Here is a 19,854-nt window from a genome sequence, read left to right as displayed (position 1 = left end):
TGCCTATTTCTGTCGCGAAGAAATAATGCATGAATAATGAAGAGCGGGGCAGCCATTGCATTATAAAACTGACACTTAGAACTCATGTCTCAAGGTGGGTGGCGGCATTTATGTTTTTGATTTCTAAGGGCTTCGGTGACACCAAGGGGATCGTAAGCTCGTCCACCCATCTAAACAATAAAAAAACAATAATTTTTTTGTTTTACTATATAAAATAAACACCGTGTTGTCTTTAGTTCTCTCTTTTGAAGACTTTTTATTTAAAATTATTCCGTCATTATTTTTATCGAAACTACTAACAGATATCTTATAGTCTACAATGAATACCTTCACTCTTCCGTGTGATGTATCGATTGTATTGTTTCAACCAACCTATCAAACTCCAATGCAAAAGGGTGCACGGAAATTTTCAACTCGCAACGAAAACTTCAAGACCGGTTTTCATATTTAGTACACTATCAAGGTCTCCGAATTACGCATTTATTTGGTAGGGAAACTAGTACTTTAATAACACATCTATACTCTATACTATAATATTATAAAGAGGAAAGATTTGTTTGTTTGTTTGTTTCGAATAGGCTCCGAAACTACTGGACCGATTTGAAAAATTATTTTTCCATTAGAAGCCGACATTGTCCCTGATGAACATAGGCTACTTTTTTATTTTTATTTTATTTTTTTGTTTCATGTGTGTTTTAATGTTTCCGAAGCGAAGCGAGGGCGGGTCGCTAGTTTAAAATAATTCAACAATCCGAAACCCACCACAAAACAACTTATATTGGTTTGACATTCTAAAGCATAAAAATAGGCATACATATTAAAATAAATACATTTATTATTATTTTCAAATTCTTCCTCTTCATATATAAAAAAAAGTCATTTTCGATACCCAAACATAACTTTAATTTAAAAAAATATATATATAAAAATGATTTAGTGGTTAAAAAGGTTAATAACATTCTCGATCGCCTCGTATCTCGTAGGTATAATACAGGTCTATGGAATGTGATACGGTAGCACGCTCACCGTTCGCGGAGCCCGACATCACCGGGGGCCCTTCGGCGAAATAATTTCGTCCCTATTAAATCAAAACGATCTAGGCTTAAGGAAAAATATAGCCATGTTATACCAATAATTTAGATGAGGCCGGATACCACTTAGCTTACGTTGTAAATAATTGCTTTTATTATTTAAGCATTAAATAATTTGCTGATTATTTTGATTTTAGTAGATTAGACGGGTAGGTACCACCACCCAGCCTGTTTCTGCCGTGAAGCAGTATTGCGTTTCGGTTTGAAGGGCAGCCGTTGTAACTATACCTGAAACCTTAGAACTTTTATCTCAAGGTAGGTGCGCATTTACGTTGTAGATGTCTATGGGCTCCAGTAACCACTTAACACCAGGTGGCCTGTGAGCTCATCCACCCATCTAACCAATAAAATAAAAAAATAGTAGTGCGTTGTTAGGTTAAAGTTTTTACTATTACGTCAGAATGGTACAGTCGTCACGAAAACACGAGTTTAATTTTTAAATTGTGGCATTTCGGTTAAAGCAATTAATACTTCGGTCTAATATAGTGCGGCAGGGAGTGGGCAGCATCATCAACAAGCACAGCAAGTACAATCACAAAGTTCAGTAATCAGCTGAAACATGAGCTCGTTCTATATGAATTAGCCCGGGAGAATATACCCGTATTGTCTAAATAAAGCACCAAGATAACGGTCTTGATCGATTGTGATCCGCAAACGCCTCCGTTGTGTTGTTAAACATTATTTTAAAGTTCTATACGGAAAGATCTAAGCAATTGTACTCGTTACGAATTCTCGATTCTATTTTTTGCCAAAACAACGTAGCCAACATTCCGCGCCGCGAGTAAATTCCAGGAATAGGCTCACGAAATTCGTTTCTTCCACGAAGGATTGATTTAAGCAATAGAATAACGATCAAACGGTAATAACTACAAATAAAATTTTAGTTTCCTAGTGAGATTTGGTGCATTGATCAAAAACTATCGAAAACAAAGAAAGACATGTCGCAACAAAACTAAAATTTGATAAATAACACAAATTAATTACCAATCAACACTCACTGTGGTCTATTCATAGAAGAAAACGAATAGAATTATGAATAACACAAAGGAATTACGTTTCTTATCAAGCCATCAGACATTGTGGCCAGATTCGTAAGCGTCTGTACGACGGGCACCTACATTATCAGCTGCTACTCTTAACCGGTCCAAAACTCAAGTGGCCTCATATATATCATCAGACTACTGTCTATTGAGAATCTATTTTTAAATCACATTATTGTTATGATAACAATTTTATTGATGCACTATTAAGGTACATGTTTTGAATCAGTATTCCAAAGAGCAATTGTCATCAATGTAAGAATTTGATTCGATTGTGAAGGCCTGTTAGTTTGTAAATGTTTTATTTCTTAATTTACGATTTGTCACACGATCTTACACACCATGTAAGATCGTTGTCACCACAATCTAATTACTATATCTGCTTCCCTTTCGTCTATAGTATCCGCACTTCTATTTCTACCATTTTCTACCTAACTTTCTTTACCCCTGGGGCGTGTTCAAATGGCCGACTTTGGTACCTGCTGTGAATATATATTTCAAAAACCAGAAAATTATTGTAATTAAATCAACTTCATGTCACAAAGCGTTGTAATATCTAGTGGATGACTACTTTAAATTAAAATAAACAAATTTACATGTTTCTTTCAACTTTTATACGATGATTAATCAAGAAACAATTTCCAATTTCGAACTCTGCCTCTAAAACTGAACTATTTTATGCCTGTAAATCTCACTCGACATTATAAAGAGGTGCTTAATAGCTCAAACTGGATATCACAAGTTCCTAATAGACATAAAAATGACGAAAATTTAATACAGACCTTTTTCAGCGTTGAGATCGCGATTGTTAATTAAAAACTGATAGAATAAAATGAAACGTTCTGCTATCTATAATGAATATAGTGAATAGCGCAGTGAGTGCGCGCACAGTGGTCTGTAGATTAGATAACAATGGAATGCGATGGTCTGATACAACGAGATAAGTGCCGGTTGTATTGTTTCGCATTGAGCACGCACAGCCGAGAGAATAAGGACAGCTGATGGACTGATCTAGCAACGTGAAAAGACGAATTGTGAAACTATGAACGCCACTTAATTTAATTGAATAGGTTCTCATATTTACTTAAACATTTCGTGCATGAAGAGGCAATGTGGACTCAAAAACACTTTTTTTTGTTGTTGTTGTTGTTCCAAATCCGGGATATAATTTTAAATCCGTTTCGAATTTGCCACTTTTCAACGGCGGAATACTAGGTTGCGATAAGCTTAGTGAAACACGTCACGTACGTATTCGCACTCCGAGAGTATCCCGTTATCTCTACATATCTGCATTCGTCGAGACTTGAAAATACGTGATTTAGAGTTTAAAACCACACTCTTCGCGCTACACACAGAACAATCCCTAAAATGAAACTCCAATAATCTCCTATTATAATTCTATATAGAACTTATCAACGTTATATCATTATAATATACATTCTCAGAGGAAATGGCATTTACGCAATTTTCATAAAACGAACCTTGATATTTAGCTCCAATTAGTTTGGTATTTTGTGTCAAAGGCGTTGTGTCCGAGACATTTCGGAAGTTTGTAAGTAGCTTGAATATATTTAACGTATTTAATGAACCAAAACCGAAAACTATTTATCTGCTACACACAAATAAAGTTATTAATTTATGTTTTTAGTATAGAAGTTTACACGGCACTTAAATAAGAAAACTGGTTAAGAAAATATTTCATTACATTTTCCAAGCGATTTAACCTAATAATTCTACTTTACACATAAATACTAAAAATAAATCAAATATATAATAAAACAGCGTATATAGTTTTAAAAAAAAACAAGTTGAATGTTGCCAATCTAAAAATACACAACATTTTGCGACAAATGAATATTCACACAATCACTTCTGTTTTACATACATCATCCGATTTGTTTACGTAATTCTGATTCGTAGCCTCATGGAATGCAACGCGACCTACGTTGCTGGCGATGGATGACTCCCAGTCATCTCAGATAACCTTCACGGTTAGCAATTGACGTCAATTGATTGATAACACCAGCGCGAGTAAACAAAAAGATGCATTAGCTTGATCAATTATGATACCCGGGGACCTTAGACCTTACTAATGCGCAAACTGTTGCAGTTAATACCATATACGTATCATTTTGTTGTAATATTCCGAATCATTAATCATCATTAACACAGATCTGCCCGTCTGCAAGCCGCTTGCCTTTCTCGACTTAAAAGTTTCTCTAAAACCACATATCTAAGCATATTTTTGTAGCATATTAAAATATATTTTCTATTGCACAGCTTTGTCTAATATGTTATTCATTTAAATTTCACAGGAAACATTTAAAAAAATCTTTATTTACGTGTGCTCTGAATTAAGTATTGCGTAGTCCGTCTATGAATGTTGAATTCGAATGATATAATGAAAGCAACTTGCAAAATGGTTTCAATGGCGTTATTCTAGATGTTTTAGGAAACTATTCAACTCGGTCGCTTTAATGAACGGAGTAATCTAACAAGTTTGTCTACTCACAATAACCAAGAATAACCGCATTTCTGCATAGTTTATGTAATACGCCGACGTACGACTTCAAAATGGGTATTTCATCAAAAAACGTGTAAACATTGTTTCAACTTGCCATGGACGCTGCCGCCGGAAAAGCAACGCATGCCAAAGTTATTATTCTAGTTAATAAATAACCTTGCAGCTATTGTTTCAATTGGGTGACTCATATTTTGTATTCATAGGCATTGTATGAAAAATTTCAGGGTAACAGTTTCATTTATCGCCACGACGCAAAATATCTTAAAGGGTTAAAGAAATATTTAGCATATATTATATTGGGTGTTAGGAGACCGCTTCCGAAAAAGAAAATTTTCTACCTACAAATTTTGGGAAGCGCGGTATCAGCGCCGCGCCGGTATGCGCCTAAAAGAAAGGCCGCGCCCGTGCGTTCGTTGATCCGAGCATCAGCTGTTTTTGATTTCGTGTTTCATTGCTGGTTTTTTTTTTAGTAAGGTAATGTATTTTTTATGAAACTATCTTTTCATTTAGCTGTACTAACATGATGGATCGAAAATAATGCTAATCAAACGTTTTAAAAATATGTTTTATTTTAATTTTAAATCAAGGTCGATTTTTTCCGTCCCATCATCAAATGTGTCATTAGTACTATCGTCTCTTCGTTTTCGGAAGCGATTTCCTAACACCCAGTATATTTAGCTACTTAGGTTAAAATATGACAAATTTTCAAACGAATTAGTTTCTTATCGTCAAATCTAATACAATATTTTTCCACCAATATAGACTAGTAACAAGAATTATGTAAATAATCGCAGCGCTCCACATATCTAGCAAAAAATTTAATCAAGAATCAAATGAGACTTAATTAAGAAAACAACTTCTTCGCCGTACGTCATTGGAAACTCCGCGAATTTTACGTACGTTAAACTAGATTTTATTAATAACAACATCACGGAATGGAACGCGTAACTAATATAGTGTTCCTTTGCGGTTCCTCAGATATATGAACAAAACAGTGTCTAACAATTTTGGCCATTTTAGTAGGTGCACGTTTCCGATCTACGAATATACTAATTAACCCTTTAACTACCATGTAGATCACCGGTGATCTACACGGCGCTGTGAAGTAATGTCGAGTTGTGTTACTAAGCCTCTAGATTGCCTAACTTTGCCTTCTTTTGTTTTTAATGTATGTTTAAGTCTTTTGGATCTCTTACAAATAGATTCATTCTCAGTATCTTCGAATTCGTCTTTCCCGGAGTCTACTAGATATTTCGGCGCCTTAGTAAGAATATCGAAGAGATAAATCGACATAATTGTAGTAGGACTGGTGGTAGGACGTCTTGTGAGTCCGCGCGGGTAGGTACCATCGCCCTGCCTATTTCTGCCGTGAAGCAGTAATGCGTTTCGGTCTGAAGGGTAGGGCAGCCGTTGTAACTATACTTAGATCTTAGAACTTATATCTCATGGTGGGTGGCGCATTTACGTTTGTAAATGCGCGTAAATGTCTATGGGCTCCAGTAACCACTTAACACCAGGTGGACTGTGAGCTCGTCCACCCATCTAAGCAATACAAAAAAAAACTTCAGTGCGCCACGTAGGGCACCGATGACCTACACGGCAGTCAAAGATTTAAATAACATATTATAACTTATTTAGAAAAAAAAAAACCTAATAAAAATATAAAGTTTTTTAAAACCGTACGAATTGTGAACCACCAAATATTCTAAAGCTAATATTGACATTTACAAGGCTTACTTCACATGGGTAAGTAAATAGGATGTTGCGTTCCATTTGCGTGAGTCAAAAATATCGGAAGCGCAAATTTTTACAACCTACAACCTTTTACTGCCTACACGGTTTTTTAATTCTTAATAATGGTTTCAAATAACCTCTCTGTGTGTGTTCAAATTAATGGAAAGCTAATATTGGCATGGGACACGCTAAATATCTCGAAAGGCATGAAGAAATCATACTAACATTTCGCTATAAGGTATTGCGTGACTCAATCAGTGAAAGATACCTAAATTTTTACGCACTTACCTTGTTTTGTTTACGCAACCATTAAGGCTTATTAATTTATTTTTAAAATTACATTAGAAATCTAAAATGCTTTTAATATGGGATATTCGTGTATGAACATACGTATGTATAGATTTATTAATTTAATGTTTAATAATTTAAATCGAACCAACAGAATGCGTTTTATCTAAAATATCACAACTCACGCTGCGACAGTTATCACGTGTCATAATAATTATACCTACTACCGTATCAATATGTGATGTGGTAATATTTTGTGGAACGTAATTTTAAGATAAAGCATTCCGTTAGTTTTATTCAACATGAAATCACAACAACTAAAATAAATCTATATATTAATACGCGAAGCAAAAACTTTGTATCCCTTTTTACGAAAATTGTGCGGACGGAGGAGTATGAAACTTTCCACACTTATAGAGAATATAGAGAAGAAGTGCACAATGCTAATTTTTTTTTTTAAATAATGCGTAAAAGATACCTTAAATCAATAAAAAAACATTACACACACTACATACCATCTATTTGACGCACACACGCATGCATACTATTTATTGCCAAACTTTTGTTCTTGACGTCTGTTGTCAAATTGAGATTAAATATTGTTTGTCTTTGTTAATATTTTTATAGTGTAGTCTTGGCGAAATTTGTTATTATAGAAGTATAAGATACAATCATAATAGTGTACAAACTTACAATTCCAATTAATTATAGTCGAATTTCGACTACTACGGGATCTGTAGTACAAATAAATAGTCATCAAATCACTGCATTACAGCGAAATATTATTTTCAAATCGGTGACGCGCATGTGTATGGTATCGACACTCTAAACAATCTACATACTACGTATGAACCTGTCAAGTACTACACCGCGTTCTGTATTAGCCAACTTATTAACTTCAGCGCACACCAAACCGCGTCGGGTCATAAGGTCGAAAACTGCACAAAATAACAGTATTAGCAGCTTTGACAAAAATGCCTTTGACGTATGTCTCTGTGTGAGCGCAGGTGTTGAATTTTATTTTTGGAACACTATCAAAACCGTGTACATAGGTATTTATTTTTCATTGTACATATGTTACAAAAGTTTTAATTATTGTGGTACCTACAACAAGATGACTAAGATTAGGGAATAGCAAAGTTGGTTACGACCTTTTTCGACTGCTTATCACTGAAACATAGCTTAACTCTTAATACTAATTAGAATTACTTGTAAATATATAAAAAATGTTCTTCTTTGTCTCCACCTTATCCCCACCTAGGTGGGGTCGGCACAGCAAATTTTTCTCTTCCATTCTCTTCTATCAGCTGTCATCTCAACACTCACTCCTTTCTCTCTCTCATATCGTCATTCACACACTCCACCCATATCTTCTTCGGTCGACCTTTTCCCGCTCTACCTTGCACTACCATTTCCATACATCTCATAGTCACATGCATCTTCTCTCTATGCATCACATGTCCATACCACGTTAACGGGTCTGCTCTTCAAATTGTTGTTGTAAATATAAAAGACATTAATTGAAATATAGTTTCTGTAACAGTTTTAAATGTGGCTCTGAAAAGAGTGCTTAAACTATTCCTCAACCTTTCCGTTTGAAGATTTCTCACATCAGCAGACCCGAATGAGTGTTAGTTGGCGATTGGTTCTATTGTTTCTAGCTATAAAAACTATATCGAGGGGTGAAAGACTATTTGGTTTAAGTGACATGTTTGCAACTTTACAGAAGAGGAAGCCTTTTAATGTTTAAAATTTGGAAAAAATATCAAAACAAAAAACTTCTTCACTTACTTGAAGTTCAATTAAAAACAACGGACTATTGATGCTTATACCAAATAAAACGCACCTTTAATAACAAAGATAACTGTCGCGAAATGACACTTAAACCAAATAACTTTGCACCCCTCAATATAATCCATAACGTCCGAAATTACATATAGATTAAATACAATCATAATTAAATTATATTGACGTCGGTCAATCTTGATTGGTTTTCGAAACATGTTTATTGTAAAGACTTGTATGTTTCAGATTGTATTTGTAGACGTTATCACTAACCATAATTATACGATAGAAACAGACACCCTGTCTGAGCTCGCCATTTTGACAAGTCCCATTTCAATACGGCATGAAATATAACAGCAATTGAACGTAACGACCTATTTATTTGCTAACTGAAAAATTATATTGAGCCATCTGTATTTGTATTGGCAACTTAAATACTTCTATTTCGATATACAATGCTTGGTTTTTTCTACGTTTTCAAATACTAAAAAACATGTTTATTATTCCTGAGTTATTTTTTTCGACTTATGAATACTATAATGGGATGACGATTGAAATGAGTTTTGGGTAATCGTGGTAAAAGATTTTCAACAGAAACACAAGGACATACGTATCAAAATATGATAACCGGTCATTGACATCTATCATCGTATACAATCGACATAGCATATTTTGAGTAAGCTAGGACAAAGGTCAGGCTCCTAAACAGATCACTCATATCATCCAATTCATCCATAGCTAGTTTTTTTATTTTTTTATCGCTTAGATGGGTGGACGAGCTCACAGCTCACCTGGTGTTACTGGATCCCATAGACATCTACAACGTAAATGCGCCACCCACCTTGAGATATAAGTTCTAAGGTCTCAGTATAGTTACAACGGCTGCCCCACTCTTCAAACCGAAACGCATTACTGCTTCAGGGCAGAAATAGGCAGGGCGATGGTACCTACCCGTGCGGACTTACAAGAGGTCCTACCACCAGTAAAATAATAATAGTAAAATAGTAGCAATAGTTTTATTTTGCTAAACGTTTCTTAACTTCTTAAAATTAACTTAATTAAAACAAGAACCGACTAAAAGTATTTACAAATGAATTTGGAAGTAAGAGAATAAAAAATCATAATTTTAACACGGAGATCTCTAAGTTTTTTTGTTTCCCACTTTAATAATATAAAATGAAAATAAAGCATGCTAATTTAGAAACAAAACTAAATATTTGATATGTGCTCGTGCAAAAGCCGTAGATTACTATGCAAATAACACAAGTCACGGATACTGCTAATGAAATAAATATAGAAATGAACGGTGTTCGTTATATGCAAAATTTATCTTAAATGATAAAGGAACACGCTGTGTAATGTCGATGAACTGTACTATAATTTACTATAACATGGTAAATTTTTAAATTTATTCTAATAAGGTGTTTAAAATTAAAATCCGTTTCTGTTTGTTCGTAGGCAGCGGCTTGGCTCTGCCCCTGGCATTGCTGAAGTCCATGGGCGACGGTAACCACTCACCATCAGGTGGGCCGCACGCTCGTTTGCCTACAAAGGCAATAAAAAATAAATAAATAAATCTCTATGCGTTCGTGCGTCAATTATCAGACTCAAAAATTTATACAGATTTTTCTTCTTTTAACGGTAGGCAGCGGCTTGGCTCTGCCCCTCGGATTGCACGTCCTTGAGCGACGGTAACCACTTATCATCAGGTGGGCCGAATGCTCGTCTGCTTACAGAGGCAATAAAAAAAGCTTAGACAGGTAAACGATCTCACGCTCCACCTAGTGTTAAGCGGGTGCCGAAGCCTTTAATGATGTCTAATAATGTAAATTCCGCAACTGACTTGAGCCGTGACCTAACTCTCAGTTATAGTGGACAACGGCTGCCCATTCAAACTGAAATTCTATACTGTTTCGCGGCAAAAATAGGCGAAAATATGACGACAAATTCACAACGTCATTGATGTGGATACACTTACACAAAATGACACATTGTTTTCATTTTACGTACTTTATTGCAAGTAACAATAAAAATATAAGTGCAAAATTAAATAGTCGTATATTTGTTTATTGAGTTTTGAATACACTGATATTTTAGGAACTCAATAAACAAAATACATTTACGAAAATATAAAGAATACGAAAAAATAAATACTAGTTAAAAAACACGCTTTTGTGGGTGGCCGTAGACAAATTTTTTTTCAAGATGATTTAAAAATCTGAAATAAGAAAATATCTCTAAAATAAATAAGAAATAAAATAAAATTGAACTTGAATAAAAATAAAAATAGAATTTTCTACGCGAGTCGTTGACTTAATTAATTAAACTACTTTTAAGATTTATTTTCGCATTTTTAACTAAAATCAGAATTAAGCTATCAACAAGACACTTAATGTTATTGACAAAAAAAGTGTGTGGTGCATATATATTGTGCTATTTTCTTATTTTGTCCGCATAAGATACAATAACGAATCGCATGAATTCGCGTAGGGTTATTATGCGTATTACAAAATTTGTTGTATGACGAATTTTCAATTGCATTCACGATTGCATTTTATACAATAACTAGCTGACCCGGCAGACTTCGTAGTGCCTCAATCGATAAATAAAAGACCTAAGCTTTTGTATAAAATAAACTTAAAACAAACAAAAGAAATCCGTCCGACGCGACGAAGGAAAAACAAAATTGTTATTTTTATTTAATTCCTAGCATTTTCATATTTAGCTACCTTTCAAACTTTCTCTGGACTTCCACAAATAATTCAAGACCAAAATTAGGCAAATCGGTCCAGCCATTCTCGAGTTTTAGCGAGACTAACGAACAGCAATTAATTTTTATATATTAGATAAGTATAGATATGTTATTGTTTAATCGAAGTACACGGATCATTATCGCAAACAAAGACAGGTGTTACGGATTCTCTTATGATAACAACAGAAACTGCCGATCGATATTTTTTTGTATATTTTTTAAGTGACGCAATCGATCGAACACGTTTCAATATCAGCTGACACCCGGGGTTTGTGTTTGAGCCAACGTATGCCAGCTGTCTCGTTTTTCATTTAAATTAATTTAGTAAAAACGTTTATAGTTAACTGCCATTTCAGAAACAGTCCTAACATGATGCACCTTACGAACAGAAAGACGAATGCGGTTTCGAGTATATTATTATGAATTACAAAAACAATTGGCCAACGCATATTCAAAGCAAAGAGAAATAATAATAATAATAATAATTTATTTATTTCTCTTAAAGGTATAGTACGAATACAAATGGACATTAACCTTATAATTTATTTTGTAAGCCTTTGAAAGAGCTGAAGTCTGTACTAGATTCAAATACCTGTATTACTAATCTCCAGGATCCCTTCTTCTTAAGATAGATTAGGTTGGGTTAAGTCGTGAACAGATGCTGCGGACTAGTGTTGAGAGATCATTAGGTGTTATCATTTAAGGTTATTATGTGTATGTGTGCGTGTGTGAATGTGTGTGTGTGTGTGTGTGAGTGTGTGTATATGTGGGCATGTGCGCGCATGCATGTTGTATTGTGTATGTGTGAGTATCTGCATCTATGCGTATTCATTTTTATCGAATTCCACTTATTTTTTTCTAACAGGTTTCGTTTTAGTTTTAATATTATACGTTAAAAGATAAAACTATATTTATTTTAAATCCGAGGAATTCAAGAATACAATCAGTGAAGAATCACAGAATCTAAACACACAGAGAATTATTAATTATATTTCTACACTCCTAAATAACCAAGACTATGTGTAGCGGACGGTTTCTTGTTTATATTTTAGGTTTTGAGGCAGATTTTACAATAAAAAAATAAGATGCGCATCTCGTAGCTGACAGTTTTTATTGACAACCGTAGAGAAAAAAATAAAAAAAATTATATATGACAATTGTTGCTTTACTGTTAAGCTTTTTACGGGCGTTCCGAACACTATAGATAGCATTTTTAACTTACATTTTAAATACACCGTCTGATGATAGCGAGTGATATGATTGACGTAATACGTACGTATTCTTAAAATACGTACCTATTACTAAAAGAAGAGAAAGTGTTTTAGCCGACTTTAAATAAAAAAGGAGGAGATTCGCAATTAGGGGCGTGTATCTTTAGTTTTTGTTTCCAATGAAACTCGTGGCAATGTAGAACGGAGACAAAAATCGCGGATATCCTCCGCCGGAAGAACGTTGTAATGGATGTGGTTACAACAATGTGTTTTCCTCGTACGCTGTATGTTTTGTTGTATATTTTTTGACTCTGATAATTAACATTGTTCAACTATGTACATGTTTCTTCTTCATCAATCTGAACCTATTGTTCGACTGTTAAAAAAAATGCGTGTGTCTTTCCATCGAAGATTTACAAATATATTATAGTTATATGTTATTTGGCTGTCTAAAATTTCAAAGCGGAGATTTTTAATTTTATATGCCTAATTAAATTTTGATTATAAATCTGTGTGCGATTAACGCGACGAAAGCCATGTAAGCTTGAAATTTGACTTGACGAGAATACCACATTTTTTCACGATTCGATTTCTATGAGTTGAGGAAACCACTTTACAAAGGGCAGATCGTCAGCTCATCTTCTCAACTAGCTCACAAAATTCTAACGCCAGATGGTACATAGCAAAAAATATCTCTGGAAACACTGTGGATGAACACAGTGGCTCCAGATAGTATGATGAACTCTACTCCGGTGGCGGGCGCGGTGCGATGGTAAAAACGAGATGACGGAATCATCTCAAGCAATTCCTCAGAGCACTATCACAATGCGGTCACTGGATTGGATTTTAGGTACGTACGGATCTACAAATCATCATCTCTAGTGCAACATGTTTCATACTTTCTAAAGTACAAATTTAAGGCAGTAGAAGCCGCGGGGCAGTTCGAGTATTTTCACATTTACGATAACTAACTAATCGATTATAACCTGTTCTAATTTCAAAAAAATATTTCGCGATTCTATTGTGAAGTGTACTTTTCTTTGCATTCTGTTTTTATTGTAATATCGATTCTGCGGTTCTCATGTGATGGTGCACTTCCCATTGAAAAGCATTTTGTGTACCATCTATATTAAGCTTTCGAACTGACCTCGAGAGCCTCCTGCGCTGTGTGGAGGTAGTCCCTCAGCATCGCCTCCTGAACACTCAGCCATTCTAGCCTTGGGTCTTCTAGCTGGGTCACCTCTGCAAAAAATAATTTTCTATGAAACACACATAATATATGACTTCATGGCTCTATTAGATATTCATATTTCTATTAGACTTTATTATAGGCTATATTCTATATTAGGCTTTATAGTTTTCATGCGACATATGATAAACAAATCTTAGGAACGTTTTAATCAAATGTGTGACATATGAAAAAATAATATAATTTTGTACAATAGCTTCTTGACTCTGTTTTTGTTCAGCTTACATGTATGTTTATTGTTGATTTTTTTTAATTTTTATTTAAAAATAATCTCTACGAAGCAACAACAGCGCACGTAAATAATCCTAGTATCCTCCTCTGTGCTCTACGTAAGTCCAGTGAACTTTTTTATTTATCTTCGGTTTTCGGAACAAATTCGAAAATTACATCAATTACAACTAAAGCATAAGCAAGCATACAGGAAAAACAATTGAACGTCACGTGGAAAAGAAACGAGACGCTTTCCGGGTAGGTACTATCGACGATTTCCTAATAAACAGTAAATAAGGTCTCGACACGCAACATTAAAGAAATATTTTTATGACCGCTTAGATAGCGGCGGCGCCGTTGCCTGATAAAATATCGATACAAATATTCATTTCGGAATAAGCGATTTAGTTAATCTCTGATAATTAATTTACGATACTGATTCTTGCTTAAATGAAGTTATAAGTTTTTTGATGTGAAACATCTATAGCCGCACGTAAAACCGATTTCTATAGAATGGTATATATATACATGATAATATGATGGTATATATATACACTATAATATGATGGTATATACACACAGTCTATATGCAGTGTACGGTGTGGCGACGCGTCGCCATGCGCAATCGACTGTGCGATTCTCTCTGTGTTTTACTTGAAAACAAATTATTTTTTCGTAATATTTTATTTTATCATTATGACATATTTAGTTCCTATCACAATCTGTTCTTTTCTGCATATTACTTTTACAAAATAATGTCGATGTTTCACATCTGCCAGGCGTCCCGTGACGGCTCACATTTTTTTTTCTTTCTTCATATTGTCAAAGGTGCTTTAATAAGTAACGGGTAGTGTGTGTTAGAATTTGTTGAAATTCATATTGGACATTACCATTATTGAATTGAGAAAAATCAATTATTATCACGCAGCGCAATTTGTGTTAAGCGGAACCCTGAGTCCATGGGCATCACAGCATGAAATATATCACCCAGTATGAGTTGCAAGAAACCTCAATTATATTTTTAAGCTGCTGGTTCACTGGTAAAAATTATTATGAAAATCCAGAATGTGATAAATTTAATTTTATGGTATTTAGAAATCTAAATTTTGCTGCAAATGTTAATAATAATAATAATATACAAATCATAGAATCAAAACCAGAAAAAGTAAACGAGACAACAAATGAAGAAACAGAAAAAGTCTCACTCCCTATTGCACGTTAAAATGGATATGATGAGATATAAGTTCGGCTTGTAGTCGCGCTGCTGATCGCAAAACTTGTGCCACATCTCTATGCAGAATAATAAGAAGACGTGCTCTGCCTATTCCACATAGTGGGAGAAGGGTGAGAAAAATGTGAAGGTGGCGCCTAACCTTACAACCTTACAGGTACCATAAAAGGTTTAGAGCTTCTAAATCGAAATGTCTTATTGCAGGAGCACTTAAAACGTAACTAACTACAGAAAGAATACTTATACATACATATATTAGTAATATTCATCGTCATAAAGTTCACATAAATCTAATGAGTACCGACACTTTGCACCGTTTAATGGAGGTTAAAAAATTGATGTTATAGAACCAATCATAGAGCCACAACCAGCTGCATTCACCAAGCACTCGGTGACCGCGTGACAACCAAAGTACGAACGATCTTTCAATTATTACTCTCAATTCTGGAGCAAGCAAGGCCGGAATGATTCCATGGAGTGATTGCCGCTCACTAGTCGAAGATTAAATGACGTGTACATGCGCAGATTTGTAAAATCTACGGTTAATATCCAATATACTATATAGTATCAAAAATCTTATAAATAATTGCATTAATTCTTTATAAAGTTTAGTCTATTCTAAACATGTAAATATTCTGTGTACATTTTTTTCTGCTAATAATATTTATCTTTAAAGTAGTTAGTCTAACATATTATATGCTTGTGCTGCTCTTAAAATCAGAGATTCGCGTATGGTAAAAAGACTAAATTTATTTGTATTCAGTAAATGTTTTTCTCTCTAAGCACCTGTCATTTTTGGAACCAAATTTTTTTTTAAAAAAAAAATTCATAATAATTGCATTTATAAAATATCCCGAATTTAAACTGAAATTGGAATACGAAAACCACACTAATCGAAAAAACAAATCACTAATCGAAAACATCTTATTAATCCAAAATCCGTACAAGAATTCACTGACAAAAAACTTTCAAATATGTAAATAAATAACAAGAAAATGAACAAACTTTAGAAGTAACATAATTCAATCAAAAGAATTAAAAAGCGAGTTCAAAGAGTTCCAGGCACACACGTACTTCAATAAACACAAACAAAAGTAACGCATTAAATATTCATAGAGGGCTAACCGATAGTAAACAATAACAAAGTTGAAACGGACGTGTCCGAAATACAACACGTGAAACATAAAAGTGTTGACCACACGCAGCACATATTTATATATGCAAAGAGTTCAACGATTGAAGAAGATAAGATCGTCGCACCAATAAAAGGTAACGGAAGTCATTTTATTTCGAGTGTGAACAAATACAATCGTAACGAAAATATTTAGTTAGACGTATCTTAGAAACGTTAAACCGGTCACCGTCCTCGTCGAACCCATCGCTTGCGATGAAGGGCTCGACGAGCGAATTAACCCATAGACACAGCCCACTGAGTTTCTCGTCGGATCATCTCAGTGGGTAGCGTTTCCGATCCGGTGGTAGATTCTGCGAAGCACTGCTCTTGCTAGGGTCAGTATAAGCAACACTCCGGTTTGAGCCCCGTGAGCTCACCTACGCACGTTAGGGCGAAGCTGAAATAGCCTCTCAAGGCTATCAGCATAGGTAAGATTAGTGGACGATTGTCCCTTTAAGTATTGGTTACGTTGATATTATTAAATAAAATAAGTCTATACTTTGTTACCAAATCACATAACACCAATAAAATCAGCCACAACATTCGCACACACAAATTTTCTCATACTTACAAAAATACTAAGGAATGTTAAGGATCACAATGCAATGCAGTTTGCATCGAACACACCAAGATACCAAAATATGATATACCTAGTTTTCTTAATTACAGAAGCTGAACATGCCTTTAGCATACATATTTTTATTTTATATATTAGTAGTTTAAATACCAAAATCATTAAGTAAAAATCTATCAAAAGCAAGGAGAATAAATACAAAAAGCCCGCAGAAAATAGACGCGAAACCGATCGTATATTATGATAAAATATTAATGCTTTAAACTAAATATGCAAAGTGGTGGACTCAAGTAGAAATATACATACTTATAAACGGACATTCCAAGCATTTATCGTTGAAAAAAGGATATAATACAAAAGACACGGTACGTTTAAAAAACAAGTCTTTAAGTGCCCCTTCTTGTTTTGTGTGCGAAACATATATTTGGAGAGGCGGCAGGGTCACCTGTTGATTGAAAAGTCACTTTTTCATCCCAATGGAATTTAATTAATTTGAAGACATATTAAATAAATAGATTTATGTTTCATACCAGTAATACAATGTAGTACTGAGCTAAAATAAAACGTGCTTAAGATAAAAATGAAACACATATAATATTTCATTGATACGTTCAAGATTAATATTTAATTCACTTTCATAAATTTACCATAACTATTTCGTGTATTGGAAATTCATGTACAAATGAGGATTCAATAAACGTTTAGATATAGATACATAATTAAACATTTATTGAACTGTTCTCCGTAACCGAAAATTTAGTTTAGAATAATTTGTATTGGCATTTTTATTGACATTGACAACACTGTAAAAAGTTATGCGCTCTCTGTTCACCATAAAGTTAATACTATTTTATTTGCCATATTTTTAGTATATTCTCCGATTTTTTACAGTCGGAAACTGTTTAAAACTACTGTTACAGTTTAATATTCCATTTTTGATGGCCGCGAACCATGAAAGTAGTAGAGTATTAGAAACATCGGTAATAATACATATAATAATACACGCATATAAGGACAATAAAAATTGCAAGACTAATAGGTAAACGTACTTTTAATAAACCCTTATTTTCTACCTAGATTGAAGTTGTGTTTTCTATCTATAATATTAGGAAGCTGAGTTTGTATGTTTGAACGTGCTAATCTCAGGAACTACTGCTCCGACTTGAAAAATTCTTTCAGTGTTAGATAGCCCATTTATCGAGGAAGTCTATAGGCTACATATAACATCACGCTAAGGCCATTACAAGCGGAGCACCAATAAAGAATGTTTCAAAATCAGATTTATCCCCTTTTCAGAGCTTCCGCTGTGTGCGCTGCAGAAACGGTTAAAGTTTCGCTAAAATAATGTATGACAGAATTATTACAACATACGTCTATATGTTAAGGTTGGCTCACAATAACGTTTCTTATGCTAACCAAATGTGTTCTAAAATAAAACATTATTTGTGAACTATTCCACGCGGACGAAGTCGCGGGCAAAAGCTAGTTATTAATAAACGAATATTTCAATAGGTTCATTATGTGGTTAATAGAAATCGCTTTGAAAATAAACACAACTGGAATTTGTTAAACGCATTTTTTTGCATTGAGCAACAAGCTACATTAAAATAAAAATAAACAGCACCAACGACTTAATCATCGGATACTTTATGTTTTCCTGGCAACATTGTATCCAACAGGCTTCATTATACATCGAATCGCTAATGACTATTAATCGCTATAATTAGCACTTTAGTTAATACGCCCATTCCTTTACGACAGTTAATATATGACTAAGAAAAATCATTTAGAATTTTCATGCATTTTGATTTCGCTGATACGGTCAGCAATTATGTTTCTTTAAATGCAATCTTCGATAGATAGTGTGAGAGTTGATTCTTCAATTATCTTTTTTGGCGTATACTTCGATTAATTATTTTAGTATGCACGCAAGATGCTAACTTGTATCGTGCCAGTAGAGTCTACGTAATGATTCCAATTAAAACAAAATTAAAAGTACGTAGGTATTGAATATGACAAGTGAACGACTATGGCCCATTCTAAATGAAAGTCGAGACTAGGCATAATAACTTGGATCTATGAGTAACGGGAACCAACGCAATTTTTGCTTTCATATGCTAAGGTACCCGGAGCGTCGCAATCGCGATCAGTGCAGTCCGATTCAATCGGAAGGCAAATTCGGAAGCGTAATTCTTTATTTACATAAACACGCGAAAATTTATAGTAAGTCTTTACTAGTAAACTGAGAATCTATATCTATGCTAATATATAAATCTACAGTAATTTTACGGATGTTCCGTTATAACTACTGAACCATGCGTCCGATTGACTTGAAACTTGGTATCCATGTAGAAAATACATGTACTTAATGTATAGGCTAATATTTATATGAGTGTTGGACTCCCTACACCAGTTGCGGGGGCGTTAATGATGAGAATCTTTGTGGGGGTGAGAAATAATAATGTTAATTTTAAATGCCTAGCGATGCGAACGGGTACAGCTAATGTATTATAAATTGGACACCTATCCGCGACGGCCAGCAGAGTCTATCGAGAAACTTGTTGTTCAGGGTAGGGTCAATGGTAAAAGATCTCGTGGACGAAGCTCTATGCGCTGGACTGATCAGGTGAACGAAAGACCTTTCTAAAACCCCACTTAACGAGTGCGTGCTCCAAGCTTCAGTTCGCAAACTAATGAGAACACTTGTCAAGGCTTTAATAAACAAGAATTCCACATGACCACGACTGCTCTGTACAGTAGCCGACTATGATGATGATTTTAAATTTGATTTTTTTTTTCTTTATTGTCCTTGTAGGCAAATGAGCTTAGGGGTCGCGTGATGGTCAGTGGTTTCAGTGGCACATGGACGTGAGCAACACCAATGCAATGGGCACGCCAAGGCACTACCTACCGCTAAGTACTCTACATTAATTTCACTTGAAAAAAGATATGTTATAGCGATCAGGAAACATCGGGAAGGGGAACATTCCA

At 34.5% G+C, this 19,854-nt stretch overlaps 1 protein-coding gene and 1 long non-coding RNA gene across 3 annotated transcripts in view; one reads left to right on the top strand and one right to left on the bottom strand.

The window, feature by feature from the left end:
- Positions 1-19,854, top strand: part of LOC149499584 (uncharacterized) — a 138,304-nt gene that overhangs the window by 32,485 nt on the left and 85,965 nt on the right. The gene's annotated exons all lie outside the window — the stretch shown is intronic.
- kibra (WW and C2 domain containing protein kibra) overlaps positions 1-19,854 on the bottom strand; it is an 84,291-nt gene that overhangs the window by 45,600 nt on the left and 18,837 nt on the right. The window contains exon 3 of one of the 2 annotated variants that reach the window (XM_028173082.2): positions 13,573-13,667. In XM_028173082.2, coding sequence (XP_028028883.2) covers positions 13,573-13,667 — 95 coding nt within the window. Of the gene's footprint in view, positions 1-7,370; positions 7,726-13,572; positions 13,668-19,854 lie in introns of those variants that run through there. The other variant, XM_089739528.1, reaches the window with a different exon arrangement.

Source organism: Bombyx mandarina, chromosome A1 (genome assembly GCF_030267445.1).
Source record: "Bombyx mandarina strain Sakado chromosome A1, ASM3026744v2".
Taxonomy (NCBI): Eukaryota; Metazoa; Arthropoda; class Insecta; order Lepidoptera; family Bombycidae; genus Bombyx; species Bombyx mandarina.
This window is presented reverse-complemented; position numbering and strand designations above follow the sequence as displayed.